This window comes from Microplitis mediator, chromosome 11 (assembly GCF_029852145.1).
Source record: "Microplitis mediator isolate UGA2020A chromosome 11, iyMicMedi2.1, whole genome shotgun sequence".
Taxonomy (NCBI): Eukaryota; Metazoa; Arthropoda; class Insecta; order Hymenoptera; family Braconidae; genus Microplitis; species Microplitis mediator.
The window spans coordinates 18972649-18989358 of NC_079979.1; the positions used below are offsets into that span (position 1 = coordinate 18972649).

At 27.0% G+C, this 16710-nt stretch overlaps 1 protein-coding gene across 2 annotated transcripts in view; it reads left to right on the plus strand.

Moving 5' to 3' along the window:
• The window catches only part of LOC130677900 (head-specific guanylate cyclase), a 70350-nt gene that overhangs the window by 27983 nt on the left and 25657 nt on the right, over positions 1-16710 (plus strand). For both annotated transcript variants that reach the window (XM_057484810.1, XM_057484809.1), the window contains one exon: positions 16436-16509. In XM_057484810.1, coding sequence (XP_057340793.1) covers positions 16436-16509 — 74 coding nt within the window. The remainder of the gene's footprint in view (positions 1-16435; positions 16510-16710) is intronic.

Sequence of the window (16710 nt, forward strand, 5' to 3'; positions counted from 1 at the left end):
TCAGACCACATGTTTGTCAGCCTCGGCTTCGCCTCGGCCAACAATTACATGTGCTCTGAGACTTTTCTTATTTTACTGGCCTAGGTATGTAATATACTATTTTTATTTTATTAATTACTGGATTTTTTTTTTAAACAAATGTTTTTTTTTAAGAATTTTTAAAAAAAAAAAACATTAGATCGCGTTTAGAGCGATACTACCCGTATAAAAATAACATATATGTGAAAATATATGATAAATATCAGAAAATATATGTGGTCAATTCAACTATATTTTATGATATATTTTTTTTTATATTAAAAAATATCATTTTCATCACATACGAGTCCGTATATGTTTAGCATATATAAAATATATATTTCAATCATATACAAAAAATATATTTTTATCATATATGAAAATATATATTCTTGTCATATACGAAAACTATATTTTTATCATACATAAAAATATATATTTCTATCATATACGAAAAATATATTCTGATCATATATAAAAACATATATTTATATTGTGTATGGAAAAAAAAGTTTCTTATCCGTATGACCAACTCCAATTAAATTAGATCTAAATTTTAATAAACTCTTTAAATTGCAGTTAAAATTTTCAAAATTAGTTAATTCGATGCGAATATATATACCCATATACATATACATACACCGAATAAAATATATACTTAAATATAACAAAGAAAATATATGGTGCCATATATAATATAAATTATATGCTACCATATATTTCATTTCATATAAAAATTTTATATTTTTTGAATATAAAAGGAAATATATCAATACAATATATTATAAGGTAAATGTAAATGTATATATAGCTTAATATAAAAAACATATAAGTTATATATATGGAATCCATATATTTACTACTGTATATAATTTTATATCAAATCGGCCAAAATCTCTATATGATTTTTTATAATATATCATATATTTTTTTGTTGCAATCATATATGATTTTATATATTTTAACCCTATATTGTTTTTTCATACGGGTAGGATACTATTACTGGGGTATGATCGTTTATTTTGAATATATTTAAAAAAAAAAAATTTAATATTTCTTACAAGATTAAGAAACTTTGAAAGTTTAAACTTTAGGTAAAATGGTACCGAGATGTAAAAAATTTTCTAGTAGCTTTAAATCTTTACTTAAAATATACTTAGAAATTTAAATGATAATGTTCTGAAAAGTTTGAGATAAAAAATATTTTAATTTTTTTTCGATTTTGTACTGAAAAAAAAATTTTAAGTTTATGCTTACAGTTCAAACTTTTAAATCATCGATTTTCAGGTCTTTATTTTTTTTCCACCCTATGATAAATATTTCCTGGTTCTTATGCACCTTCATTCAATGAAAAAACACATCAGTTAAATTTATTTTTGAAGTTAATTAGAGAAATAAAATAATTAAAATAAAAAATTCTATTTAATTTTAGTTCTAAAAAGAAAGGATTAAAAATTATGGCCATAAAAAAATACGAAGACAACAAAACCAAGAGTTATTTAAAGTTACAGTAAAACAAAATAAAAAATTTTTAGAATGGTGTTTTTTTTTCTACGGTTACAATCTCGGATTCGTAAAGAGCATGACATAATTTTTTTCAACGGCATATTTAAATTAAGCACTCTAAAAAAATATAATTAGAGGAATTTAATTAGTAGCACTTTATAAGCAAGAGTTTGTAAACTATAAATATTAAAAAATGATGTCTTATTTTTTTTACAAGTCATAATTATGATACTGAAGTTAGCCGGCGTCTAATAATTTTTGGATTTTTTGTTAGAGAATAAATTGTTAAAAAAAAAATATTTTTAAAAATTGCGCCTGTAGTTTTTTAAATTCTCTAAAAGCGCATATATATTAGGGTGGGTTGAAAAAAAACTTTTTTTTTATTTTTCTTAGCATGGGGGTAGAATTTGTACCTTATAAAAAAAAAAAAATTTTCAAGAAAAAAAAAAATTTTTTACTTAACATTCTGAGGTGGCCCACTCGTTTTTTAAATAAATAATTGATTAAACGGGGTAGTTCCAACGAAAAAAATTTTTTTTTGTCCAAAATCGTGGAAAACATTTAATAATTGTCGAATGTGATTTTTTTTTACTTCACTTTCATTTTAATTCAAAAGAAAATGCTTTTCATTTTTGAATTTTTTACTTAAATTACAAAAATAATAGGAAAAAAATTTTTTCAACTCCTGACTTTCAATTAGCTTTCAAAGGAACACCCTACAGATTGTAGAACACCATGTAATTTTTTTCGTTGGGACTACCCCGTTTGATCAATTATTTATTTTAAAAACGAGTGGGCCACCTCAAAATGTTGAGTAAAAAAATTTTTTTTTTCTTGAAAAATTATTTTTTTTTTTTATAAGGTACAAATTCCACCCCCATGCTAAGAAAAGTTTTTTTTTCAACCCACCCTAATATATATATTTTTTTTTCTTTGTAATTTGTTTGTTGAAAAAAATCCGAAAATTACAAATTGTCTGCTGACTCCATAATCCTTAATAATTATGATACTGAAGTTAGCAGACGTCTAACAGTTTTTGATTTTTTTAAAAAACGATCAACTATAAAAAAAAAAAATAATTTGAAAAATTGCACCTGTAGTTTATTAAATTTTCCACATGTGTATATTGTTAGTTTTCTTTTTTTTTGTAATTTATTTATTGAAAAAAAAGTCAGAAAATTTGTCACTGTCTGCTAACTTCAAGATCGTCAATTATTACACTAGTGGAATGAAATATTATCTTATATTTTAGTTGACATGAATAAATACTGTGATCATAACAACTTTAATTTAAACTTTTCCAAGTTATGGCAAATTGAAATTTTATGATTCCAGATAATTAAGTTTATCTTGTATAATTAGAGATCTTTGATGAAAGCTTCAGAAAGTTTATATAAGAACAGGAATAATAAGACACTAGTATACTAAGAATAAGTCACGGGTATTAATCATCATCGTACGTAAATGTGACTTTGCGCTTTCTCTCTTATCTATTCACTATTATAACAATTGTTTGCTATTTCATTCGTCGGAAATAAAAAAAAAAAAAATCCTCTCATTCATTTCATTTTTCCGCAGTCTAATAAAACAGTTACTCCTTTTTTTTTTTTTAAGAATTCTAATTAAAAAAATTTTGAATTCTTATCGATAAAAAAAATGATTGAAATTTTCATTGTTGAGTTTTAATTATTAATTTAAATTTATAATTAAAATTTAACAATTACTCAAATATATATCGAGACAACTTGTTCTATTTGTTCACTCGAAATACTAGATGTTTATCTTTTACATCCTTTGTTTGTGTTCATATATATGTAGGTGTACAAATAGGTACTAAAAGTATATATGTGTATATAAAAAAAAAATAAATCGTGAGCTTTTTGCCAAATCGGCTTTTTAATCTCACAACAATCAAAAATATTGCTGAAAAAAATTTATTTGATTTTTATATCTTTATGTGTTTGTAAACATTCATATATATATATGTATATGTACGTTTGTTTAAACAAAAGAGAAAGGAGTTATTTTATAAAAAATTTAGTGAACTTTTTGAAATATATATGAAGCAACTTTGACAAAGCATGTAAATACGTAAACTTTTAGACCGATTCAGGTCAAAGTGAAGCATAAAATAAAATTTATAAAAAAGTTACTCAAGTATAACTTTTATTACTTGTGTTCTTGTAGTGACCATGCCGGATGACAAGTTGAATATTCAACGGTTAATATATATTCACTTTGAAATGGTATTCGGATTTGTGAATCAAAAGACGTAATGTTTTTACATAAAAAAAAAGAAAAAAATTTGGTTTCATTTCAATCGAGAAAAAGGTAGTAATTATAATATTGATAATTATGGTCTTGCAGATTTAATGCTGTAAGATGGACGGTGGTGTGGAATTTAATATTTGCTATTTGCTATTTGTTACTTGCTACACTGTAAAAAGAGCGGTGTTAAAAATGGACTCGTTTTAACTCCGCCCGGTGTTAAAATAAAATTACACCGGTGTAGGAGGAGTAATACACCGGTGTTAAAAATACCGGTGTTAAATCGGGGTAACCCGTGTAAAAGCGGAGTAAAACCGGTGTAAAAGCGGGGTAACCGGTGTAAAAGCGGGGTAAATTGCGTCCGCTTGGAGTATTAACTTTAAAGATTATAAAAGACAAAAAATGTCAGTTCTTTATGAAAATTAATAAAAAATATCATTTATTAACAAGTATAGTGATCGAATAAGTAAAAATATTCACAAAGTAAAATATTATAACACCGGTACAAAATATTTACACCGGTAGCGGCGTTATTTTCACACCGCTTTCGGTGTTGAAATTTAACACTGCCGATTTTAACACCTACACCGCTTGGACTTACCCCGGTGATTTTTTACAGTGTACATAAAAAAAAAGAAAAAAATTTAGTTTCATTTCAATCGAGAAAAAGATAGTAATTATAATATTGATAATTATGGTCTTGCAAATTTAATGCTTGAGATGGACGGCGGTGTGGAATTTAATATTTGCTATTTGCTATTTGTTACTTGCTATTAGCAATTTCAAAAATTTCGATATCGAAAAATAATCATGGAAATGGATATGAAATTCTATAATTATTCTCTTCTGTCCATTTCATTCTTAACAATAGTAAATAATCTAATTCATTTTTTAAAAATATTAATGTTTTGGTTTGAGAGACACCACTGTGGAATTTTGAAAAAATCAATTTTTTGCATATTTAGTCTATAGCTTAAAAAATAACATACTGAAATTTCTAGTGCATGTCTCGAATAGTTTTTTTGAGTTAGAGTCATCTGAAGAGCAGCCGGTTATCGGTTCTCGAAAACACATTTTTCAAAATTGCTGGTTATAACTCGAAGACAAATTATCCGATTGATTTGATTCGAATTGCAGCTTCTTTTATACATGTTTCTACGTACCATGAATCCCCAGTTTTCCGATCGAATCAAAAATGTAATTTTGGCGGGCCAAAAATCATCAAAATTTCGCGCGAAATTTGAAATTTTTTTTAAAAACTCCGCCATTTTGTTTAATTCCAATTTTCGTTAGCCTGAGGGTCATAGTACGGAAAATATGTTCTAGTTCAAAAAAACTTTTTGGTTTTTTTGATTTCATGAACTGTGAAGTTCGCTGTCACTTCAGCAGTGACTTTTTTTTAGAGCGGGAGATTTTGAATAACTCGCTGAATTTTGAATTTTTCGACTAGTTTTTTATTACCAAAATTTCCAAAAATCATTTTTTCAGACGGTCAAACTAGTGGTCCCTTTTAAAAAAAATCGGTCTGTCAGTTGACCCTGCGGGCCAGCCCCAAAACTTCCCGCTGTTTTCGAGCTCGTTGAGCTCGAAAACATTATTGTGAATACATTTTCGAGCTCTTCGAGCTCGCAAATACTTTTGTATGCCATTGTTTTGTAAAAAACCATTTTTTAGCATTTCCTTCTCCCACGATATCTCGCGAACGAATTAACCGATTTTGATGGTTGAGGTGGCAATCGACGCGTTTTATCAAGTTCTGAAGCTGATCAAATTTTGAAATTGATTTATTTAGCCGTTTTTGAGAAATTTCAAAAAAACCAAGGAAAAAATTTTTTTTGAATTCTTTCGTCAACGGTTTCTCTTGAACGAATGAACCGATTTTGATGGTTGAGGTGGCATTCGACGCGGCTTATAGAGTTTTAGAGCTGATTAGATTTTGGAATCAATCCATCGAGCAAATTAAAAGTTATCCAAATAAAACATTTTCGAAAAAATTTTATTTTTGAAATATCTCTGAACGCACCCTACCGATTAAGTTCAAATTTTTACGGCCTCAAGACATTAACAAGCCGCGTCGAATGACACCTCAACGATCAAAATCGGTTCATCCGTTCAAGAGTTATAAATATTTACATACATACATACATACGTACGTACGTACACACATACATACACTCGGACATCATCGTGAAATTAGTCAGGATAGCTTCCTAGGACCTCGAAACGTCGACATCTGATGGAAATTCAATTTTCGTAAATCGGACCGAAACCAATAACTTCCCGAATTTTTGAAAATTTACAATTTTCTTAGCGGGAAGTTAAAAATTTTTTGAAATGTTTATTAACAAACGTCTTGTTTTTATTTAAAAATTGCAATCCCGGGGGAAATTTTTTTTGTATATTTTTTACAATATTTATTTTTTGTGAACTAAATAATTATTTTTTCTATCAATTCGCTGTGAAATAAAATATTCCAATAAAAAATTAAATGTCTCACTCTCCCAGTTTTTATTCTCTAAAATAACAGAGCGTACATCTGCATCATTAAAATAATACAATAATAAATTTTACAAAAAAAATTTTTTTTTTAATATGAATGCTCAGATATTTAATAGTTAAATCCATAATGCAATTTGAAGGTAATCGGTTGAAGTTAAATCGTCTAAAAGAAGAATTTAAAGTCAATTTTAATGGATCAAACAATAATACTTGTTGAAAAAAAATTTTTATCTTCATCCGTTTATCCGCTGGGTCTAATTTAATTCAATATGTCGTATTATTTTATCATATTTTTTTAAATATTGTGTATGAGTTAGAAGAATAAATTACGACAAGTTTACGACAGTGTGTGGCCTATTCGTCTTACTAAAGCTCCGATAACATCCCCGCGGATCCTAAAAAGGGGAAGAGAAAATCTCGTTGGGTATCGAAGCGATTAAATTACTTGGAAGTGCTAGAGAGTTATTGGGTTTACCTAGACACCGCAATCGATATTTTGAGGCTTTTTATATTTTTTAAATATCATATTTTCCATCACTTCAATGAATTTAACATTTCCTTCCATAAAATTTTTTTTTTATATTTCTTCCTCATCTATTTCGCATAATAATAATTATAATAATAATAATAATAATAATAAATAATAAAGAGTGAAAAAAAATTTGTTTAAATTACTCTCTGAGATAAGTTTACGAAGTAGTTAATTAAATTACCGAGTAGTTAAATTTTCAACGACACCTAGTACTATAGAGTTTTAAAGACAGATGAATCCGTCGCGAGATATCTTGCCGTTGATTAATAAAATTCTTCGGATGACTTTTTTCACACTACTCTAAAAATAAAGGATAAAATTAATTCCGCGCGTTTTTTTTTTTTTTAACAGTATTTTATTTAACTCTGTTAACTGTAAATGGAAAAGGATAAAGTAGAAAAATTTTTTAATGAAAAGATAAAAAACAAGTGAAATAGATTACAGTATTGTCAGCTGCTACACCCGCTGAAAATCCTTCATTTTTTTTATTTTTACGCTACTAATAAAAAAAATATATGAGAGATATGTGTCTGTGACGATAAAGATAGATAGAGAAATAATTGTTAGATGATTGAATGTCTATTTTTTGCCAATATATGTATCAATCATTTCACAGCAAACTAACAAGTTTTTTTTTAATCTTTGATTTGTCTAATCTTTTGATGTAATTTTTGCATATTGAAAAGAGCTGTGTTAATTTTCAGCCTTTAATTTGTTTAAGTTTTTTTTTTAGTTCAAAAAAAAATTGTGATCTGATTTATTTTGAAAATTCATAAATTCAAAATGATCCTGAAGTTAGCAGACAGTTAAAAATTTTCGAATTTTTGTTTCATCGACTTAATTAAAAAAAAAAATAAAAATAACAATATGCACATGTAGAAAATTTAATAAACTATAGGTGCAATTTTTTCAAATATTTTATTTTTAATAATTTATTGTTTAAAAAAAATTCCAAAAATTATTGGACGTCGGCTAACTTCAGTATCATAATTCAAACTCTTAATGAGTTTTTGAAAAAAATACAGAACTTACGATTTTGAACTAAGAGCTAAATATTAGCAGCTAAAATCCACAAAAAAAAATGTTGAATAAATTTTGCATTAGTATTGACACAAATATGTCAAAATCTATTTTCCACATATATGTAAATATATTTATGCGCAAATAATTAATATTAGAGTTGATCGAATATCTTTCGAATCGAATCGAATAATTGGAAAGATTTCGAATAATTTGGAAATTTTTGATTAATTCGAACAATTCGCGAATTATCGAAATATCGCTGGATTTTCTATTGTTTCCAATTTGAATTCCATTCCATCGTGTATTAAAATATTCTACTTACTACTAATATACTTTTTGATTAAAAATCAATTACCCGGAGAAAACAATTGCTCAATTTCAATGTATGTTCATCTCTGTCAGTAACATAAAAAATCTAGATACTAATATTGGCAAGAGATCTTTTGAATTCATTTTAGTTCTTATATATAAGATAATTATAATTATTAATTTCCGTTTAAACAAAAATTTGTGCAAATTTTCATAATAATTTTTCTATTTGTGTAATTATATTTCATGGTTTAAATAAAATGTATATTAATTGTTAATTTCATATTCTAATATCGAACATAAACAAGCTCCGAATCCAAAATACTCAAAAATTTGCGAATAATATAATAATTCGGAAAAAATTCAAATTATTCGAAATTTTTCCGAATTATTCGAATTTTTTCGAATCATTCGGAAACTCGAATAATTCGAACTTACGAATTATTCGCACACCCCTAATTATTATATATGTTATATAAATTTTTGGACGTATATATTTTCATACAGTCGAGCTTTTTTCAATATGCATAAAAATATTTAAAAATTAGCAAAATTAACTTCTTAATTTGATATTGAGTGAAGAAAAATCTTGTATTGAGTATAATTGAGAGAGGAAAAATAAAAAAAAAATATGTTGCAATTAATTTTGACGTAAGCAATGTTTTTGAGTCAACAGGTTAGTTTATACCCGTGTATGCTCTTTTTGGTGAGACATCAAACGCGATGAGAGTCCTGATGTTGAGAAAGAAAAGTGCACTTTACCCTAAAAAGCCGTTTGCTCTCTTATGAGTCGTGATGTTTAAGATCAACACATTTTCATTATTGTTCAGTTTTTTTTTCACAAGAGAAAATAAAATTTTGAGTACGATAATAATTTTTTTATTTATATGGTAGCCCAGTAACTTCATATAAGAGCTAAAGCTTAAATGCAAGGACGTGAACTACTGAGTTATAGTTTTTTAAATAATTTCAGCATTTATTTTTACTATTATAGAAATAAATTTAAAAACTTACAAGTGAAGTATCTTTGTAATGAAATAGAACAAGCGAAATTAAAATTTAAAAAATTTAGCAGCTGACTGGAACGAGCGGTCACCAGAAAGTTGGTTCGAGTCCAATTCCATTTTTTTTTTTTTATTCAATTTAATCATTTATTTTTATAGATCTCATTACCATTAAACTTTTTTTCTGATGATTATGATTATTGTAATATAGTATATCGTACAATGAATCTAAAAGTTCATTATTTCTATCACGATTAATTTTTTTCAAATACCAAAATTTTAATAATAAATTGTACTAATGCGTGGCTATATATTTAATATATATGTGTAAGAATATATTTGAATGATAAATGAGTATAAAATTATAGGCAGAACCCAGCCCATGCAGCCTTGGAACATTTAATGTCATCAAACATAAATAAATCATAACGTCAAGTGCCTGAAGCTAACGCTACGTTAGTTGTTCCTGCTGGTGTTGTTGGACGTTATGGTTTATGGAAATTTGACGCTTGTTGCAAACAACAATATTTCATCCTCCATATGGTGTGTAAGCGTATTATGAACCCGATAAATTCATTCTTTTGTAATAATTCAACCATTATAATCCGCTCACGCATTTACAGCTCTTACGTGGGAAGAAATAATTAACAGAATGGTTCCTGTAAGTTATGGGAATTATTCCCGTGGTGTATAATTTTATTCTGTAGGAAGCGTTCTTGTATATTATGGGCAATATTTCAATATGAGGACTGTTCTTAAAAGCTTATAGGAATGTTTCCCATAATTTTTAAGAACAGTCCTCATATAATATTGTAAGGATGGTTCCTATAATGGTTGAAAGAATGGTTCCTATAAAGTATGAAGACTGTTCCTAGAAATTTATAGGAATGGTTCTCATAATTTTTAAGAACAGTCCTCATATAATATTGTAAGGATGGTTCCTATAATGGTTGAAAGAATGGTTCCTATAAAGTATAAAGACTGTTCCTAGAAATTTATAGGAATGTTTCTCATAATTTTTAAGAACAGACCTCATATAATATTCTAAGGATGGTTCCTATAATGGTTGAAAGAATGGTTCCTATAAAGTATGAAGACTGTTCCTAGAAATTTATAGGAATGTTTCTCATAATTTTTAAGAACAGTCCTCATATAATATTGTAAGAATGGTTCCTATAATGGTTATAAGAATGGTTCCTGTAAATTATGAGGACTGTTCCTAGAAACTGATAGGAATGGTTCCTGTAATTTTCAAGAACATCCCCCATATATTGTAAGGATGGTTCCTATAATGGTTGAAAGAATGGTTTCCGTATGAGGATTTTTCCTAGAAACTGATAGGAATGGTTCCCGTAATTTTCATGAACATCCCCCATATATTGTAAGGATGGTTCCTACAATGGCTATAAAAAAGGTTCCTGTAAAGTATTGTAGGAATGGTTCCTATCATTTTTAAGAACATTCCCATATATTACAAGGATAGTTCTTATAATGGTTATGAGAATAGTTCCTGTAAAGTATTATAGGAATGATTCCCATAATTTTTAAGGATTGTTCCCATATAAATTATTTTATAGAAACCATTCTTGTATAATACGGGCAATATTTTTTTTACTATAAAAACTATTTCTAGAAATTTACAGAAATGATTCCCATAGTTTTTAAAAATGGCTCCCATATAATATTATTAGGAATGATGCCCATAATACTTGAGGATGGTTCTGATAATTTTTGAGAATGGTTCCTACAATATATTATTCAAAAAAGTGTCGTAATTTTGAGGAACGGTTTCTTCTTTTGTATGAAGAGTATGTCCATGACGTATAAAGACCATCCCCATAAATCTCTATGGAACCATACCTATTTAAAAAGTAGATTTTCTATAGATGAATAAGAAGTTTTCTCATACTTTTAGCTCTACAATTTTTTGATTGATTTTATTTGCTTTTTTTTTAATTTTATCAAATTAAAAGTGAATGAAATATCAATAAACTTTTTATAGTTTGTGATAAATAAGAAGGTAAAATATCAATTAATAATTAATATAAATAATATTTGATCTTTTATCGAATAAGAAATTGGGTCACGGTATAACATCGAAATAGAAATGTCAAAAGTTTTACTACACTGGCATACTTTTAGTTCTTTTTTATTTAGCCTCGTACTCGTCGAATCGTGTAATAGAAAAAAAATAAAAAATAAAACGAAATAAACTAAAAAGATAACCGTGGAGCGAGAGAAAAAATGTTAAAGATGAAAATGGATAAGAAGGAGTAATAAAAAATATATATATATATATATTACATATATATATATTACACGCGATATTTTGTATTTTCATTTTTTTTGTTCAATAAATCACAAAACTGTCAAACGAATGTAACAACCGCTTGAAATCTTTTTTTTAAAGATAACAAATCATAGAACAGCACAAAGAGTAAATTATTACGATATCTTTTATTTAAAGTTTTTTTTTCGAATCTAAGCGCCAACAAAGAGTTTATTTTTAATTTCTTATCTTACTGAGATTTAATGGCCCTCGCAATTAAAAGTTTTACTAAGTGAGTTTTACAGAGCAAGTAAATAGTATTGATCATCAAATACGACAAATAAACTTTATTAGTTGGGCAAACGGCGTTAAATCAAGTTTCTCATACGACAAATTTCAAACTTACTTGCATCTCACGTTTGGGCACAATAAACCAAGACCACTTTCGTGAATATGATAATACACTAGGGTAAAAATAAGAAGATTTAGCCTTAACTCGAGTACAAGTCGAATAATAATTATAATTATTCGAATTACTGAAGTAAGAATGAAACTTTTCATTATTAATTCAAAATCATGAGGTACAATTTGATTTCGTAAAATAGTTTCATATAAAAACGAAAATTTCGTATTCGAAGTCAGACTTTTTTACAAGTACATATAAATTTATGTATACTAAGGGGGATCACTGTGAGGATCGAAACAATAGGTGATTTTTGGAAATTTTTTTGACTGGAATAATAAAGAAATTTGGGGATCGGGTTTCTTTTGTTTTATAAAGTATACATTGAAGATAATTCTCCTAAATTTTCATTAAAAAACATCATGTTGTTACAAAGTTATAAGCATTTTTGTGGAACACCAAAAAAATTTCCCCCACCACGGTCTCATTTCTAACTCAAAAACGGATTATCAGAAACAAAAAAAACAAACCGCGTTGTAATCTGTATGCATGTGGTCATCGTTCCACCTAGGGGATTTTGAAAATTTTGATTTGAAAAAAAATGGCGACATATTAAAAATTTTTTCGTTTTTTTTCTCATTTTTTTGGATTTCTACAGCCCTAAAAAATCTTAAAAATCAAAATTTTCAAAATCCCCTACGTGCAACTTTAGCTACTGAATAGACGAATACGGAAAAAAAAGTTGCGAATCGGTTGATATTTATGCAAATTACAGATGCCACCAGTTCAAAAAAAAGTAGTTTCGAGAAAAACGCGTTTAAAGTTTTTAGTCGATGTAACGGTCAGTTGACGCCCCTCACAAAAATGACTATAACTTGAAAAATATTCGGAATTTTTATATAAAACTCTAGATACATATTTTGGAATACATAAACTTTGATCTAATAAAAAAAAATTATTTTTTTTTAAATTTCACAGTGACTGTCCTCCTTAAATAAATACGCATTTAATTTGACAATTATTTTCTTCGTTCAAAAAATTCAACGTATAGTAAATTATTTATTTAAAAAAAAAAATTTTTTTATCGCTGTAAGTTGACATTTCTGTGTAATGTGTTCATGAGCCTTTAGTAAGTGCAACCAATACTCGACTAACGAAATATTCTCTCAGTAATAAATTTATAATTAATATCAAACATTTGTTTATAAATCCCTAATATGATGTTCAAAATTTTTTACAAAAAAATAGAGCCTTAATTTTTTTTTCATTAAAATTCCTCTGTCATAAAAATGGACACATCGCAATATTAATTGATTTAAAAATATAATAATCGTTTTTTTTCATAAAAAAAATATAAATAATTGATATACGCATGCATTATTTAAACTTTTTTTTTAATCGTCATTTAATTATGATTATCTCAAAAAATGTTGAAACTCTTTAACCCTTGGCATTAGAGATCGCGATTTTCGAGACAAAAGTGAATCTTTTATGGCAAAAAATAAAGACAAAATTATAAACATCTACACAGAAAAAAAAAATTCTCGACTGAAGGTTAATATTCTTGATTCAAGAAATCTTTTTTGGAGACCTAAATTTTTTCAGGTGAAGTAGAAATCTTCTCCGACCAAGACGAATTTTTTTTAAACCAACCAAATTTTCTTGGCTCAAAAAAATCTTGACTTGGTTCCCGAAAACGTTTCTCTTCAAAAATATTTTCTTGACTCAAGATAACTTTTTTTTCTGTGTACTGTTATATTTTTAAAAAAAATCTATACGTATATATACATATAAATGCTAATGAATACTCTTTAAATTGTAAAGTACACGAGTAAAATACAATGACTACATAATGAATGAGTACAGCGGGTTGAGTAGTGTAACTTTGCCGTAGGAGGACACATCTCTCTGGTGATATTTAGTCTCTTTTTCTCTCTCTTTCTCTCTTGGTCGGTCTCGTAGTGCACCGATCTGCAGCATCCCTTGCCCAAGCATCGAGACATTTGCACGATGGCTCTTTTACATTAATGCTGACTCCCGAGAAACGGATTCTACTAATTCCTGACCCAGTTGTCAGGTGTGCGTTCTGTGGGTAATAGATTCAACGACATGCCACGATGACGCTCGATCTCGGACGAGTGAATTTATTAAAGCTTCATATCGATTGTTTTTACTATAACCCACGATGATAATTATAATCATCATTAACATCATCATTATCGTTATCATCAATATTAATTATAAATGTTAATGCCCTTGTGTATTTAGTATCAATTAGCAACACTATTAATTTATTATCATAAAATTCAATTGTTCAAACAATTAAATACACAATAGCACTGATAAATAATTATAATTATGATAGATGATAATAAATAACGTAAATGGGCCAAGGATGTTACGTATTTTTAAACTTTTAAGAATCCAATGGCGCCGTCTCGCGAGACAACATGCACGTAAATATTGTTTGGGATATTTATTATACTTTAAAAACGTATATTATAAATAATAAAGCATTTTTTTTATGACTTATTGAGGGAAGTCATTAAATAAATTTTTTTGAATTTATTTAATAAAATGGAGGGAAAGTTAATAAATATAATAAATGTTTGTGTAAATATATGTGTATAGGAAAAGTTGGGGCATAACGAAATACCCTAGGTATATACTGAGGAAAAAAAATTTTTGCAAAAAAAAATTTGGGGTAAAATGGACCGTAAAAATTTCGTGTAAAAAAATAATTATGATTTATTGAAGTCTTTGTGCTAGCTTACAAATTTACATATATAATTATCAATATATGTAATACATATATGTGCTAACTTATAAGTTTACATATATGATTATAAATATATATAATACATGTATTAACTTATAAGTTTACATATATAATTAATTATATTAAAACTTACTATATTATATATAAGAAAATATACATCGTTTTTGGCCACTTATATTGATTATATATTTTTCCATATATATTTATCATATATGGTATTTTCATGCGGATAGATTCAGTGAATATATATAAAATAAATGCACGTAGAGGAATAAAATCTGGCAAAAAAAACTTGGGGTAAAACGGGGCGTAAAAATTTTGTGTAAAAAAAATTAATTATAATTCACTGAAGTTTGGACTTTTTTTCAAATTAATATGAATTTTTAAACTGAATTAGATACTCGGGGTAAAATTGGACACCGAAAAATGAAAAAAAAAATTTTTATCCTGTTCAGAAAAAGTATGATTTTTTTTTATATCAAATATTGATAAATCGTCATAGATTCAGTGAATATATATGACATAAAAGCACGTAGAGGAATTAAATCTGGCAAAAAAAACTTGGGGTAAAACGGGGCGTAAAAATTTTGTGTAAAAAAAATTAATTATAACTCACTGAAGTCTTGGACTTTTTTTCAAATTAAAATGAATTTTTAGACTGAATTAGATACTCGGGGTAAAATTGGACACCGAAAAATGAAAAAAAAAAAATTTATCCTGTTCAGAAAAAGTATGATTTTTTTTATATCAAATATTGATAAATCGTTATAGATTCAGTGAATATATATGACATAAAAGCACGTAGAGGAATTAAACCTGGCAAAAAAAACTGTTGGGTATCGCGTCGAAAAAAAATTTTTTAATAAAATAATTGTAAAATTATGACGGATTTTAAAAGTAGATAAAAATTAATTGCATTCAGTGTTTAGAGCCGCAAGGATTAATTACTCGGTAAGGTATTCTGTCGTATCCCATACTGCTGTACATATATACGTGTTATAAATTAGGGTCATTAATAAAGAAGTAGAAGTAAAAAACAATTAAATAACCTGGATGATTACCGTGTTATTGTGGTGTTTTTGATCATCTTGCTAAGGATAATCTCACGTGATTTATGGCCTTGTTATTGTGCTGAAACTAAATGGAAATGGGCTTCCCAAATTTATTTTTATTATTATAACATTTTTTTTTTATGTGTTTGCTTAGACTCTTCTCTTTGTACCTTACTAAAATTAGTTTCAGTCAACAATATGAATTTTTTAGTCTACTAAAAGTCGTCTATGATAAGACTATTTATTTCAGTGGCAATTAGCTTTACCCCAACATTTTTCTTTAAATTTTTTTTTACCTGTGCAAGTACAGTATAATGATCAAATACACACTTATTGTGAGTAACATCTGTGTGCATGAAAAAAATATTAATTGCAATACAATACTGTACTGTAATTTTAATTAAATTAATTTTTTTCTGTAACCCGGCAAATTTAAAATATCGATTTAAATATTTTCGACGTTTAGTTTCAGCTTAACAAGGGGTAAAATTGTTTTTAATTTGAATAATGAATAAAAAAAAATATAAAAGTCATTGTGTGAATTTTAACTCGCGTATTGAACGAAACAGCCAAGTCATTAGTGAGTTAAAGCTCGATAAAAAAATTTCCACGAACAAATAAAAATAAAAAATATGTATACCAAAAAAAAAAGTACTGCCATTAATATCTAACGATTTGTTCCAATTGTTGGCTATTGATTTATTTGGTCTATCAATCATGTAATTTATTATAAAAAATGAATCTCACACTTTTTTCTTTATCTCTTTTTTTAGAATGAAGTAATAGCTGTCGCCTTAAGTGCTCTTTTGAGTCAGGGTGAAGTTCCACTTTCAACTTCCACGTCACTGTAAGTATCATTTTTTATATTTCATTACTGTTTTATTAATTTATCAAGCAGCTAGAAATTTTTTCCCTCAACAAAAATATACAAATTATTGTTGTTAACTTTTGGACCAGAGATTAATAGACATGATTTATGTTAAAAAAAAAAAAAAGTAATATTCTTTGCTGTCTAATATTTATTATTTTGTTTGTGATTTTTTTTTGT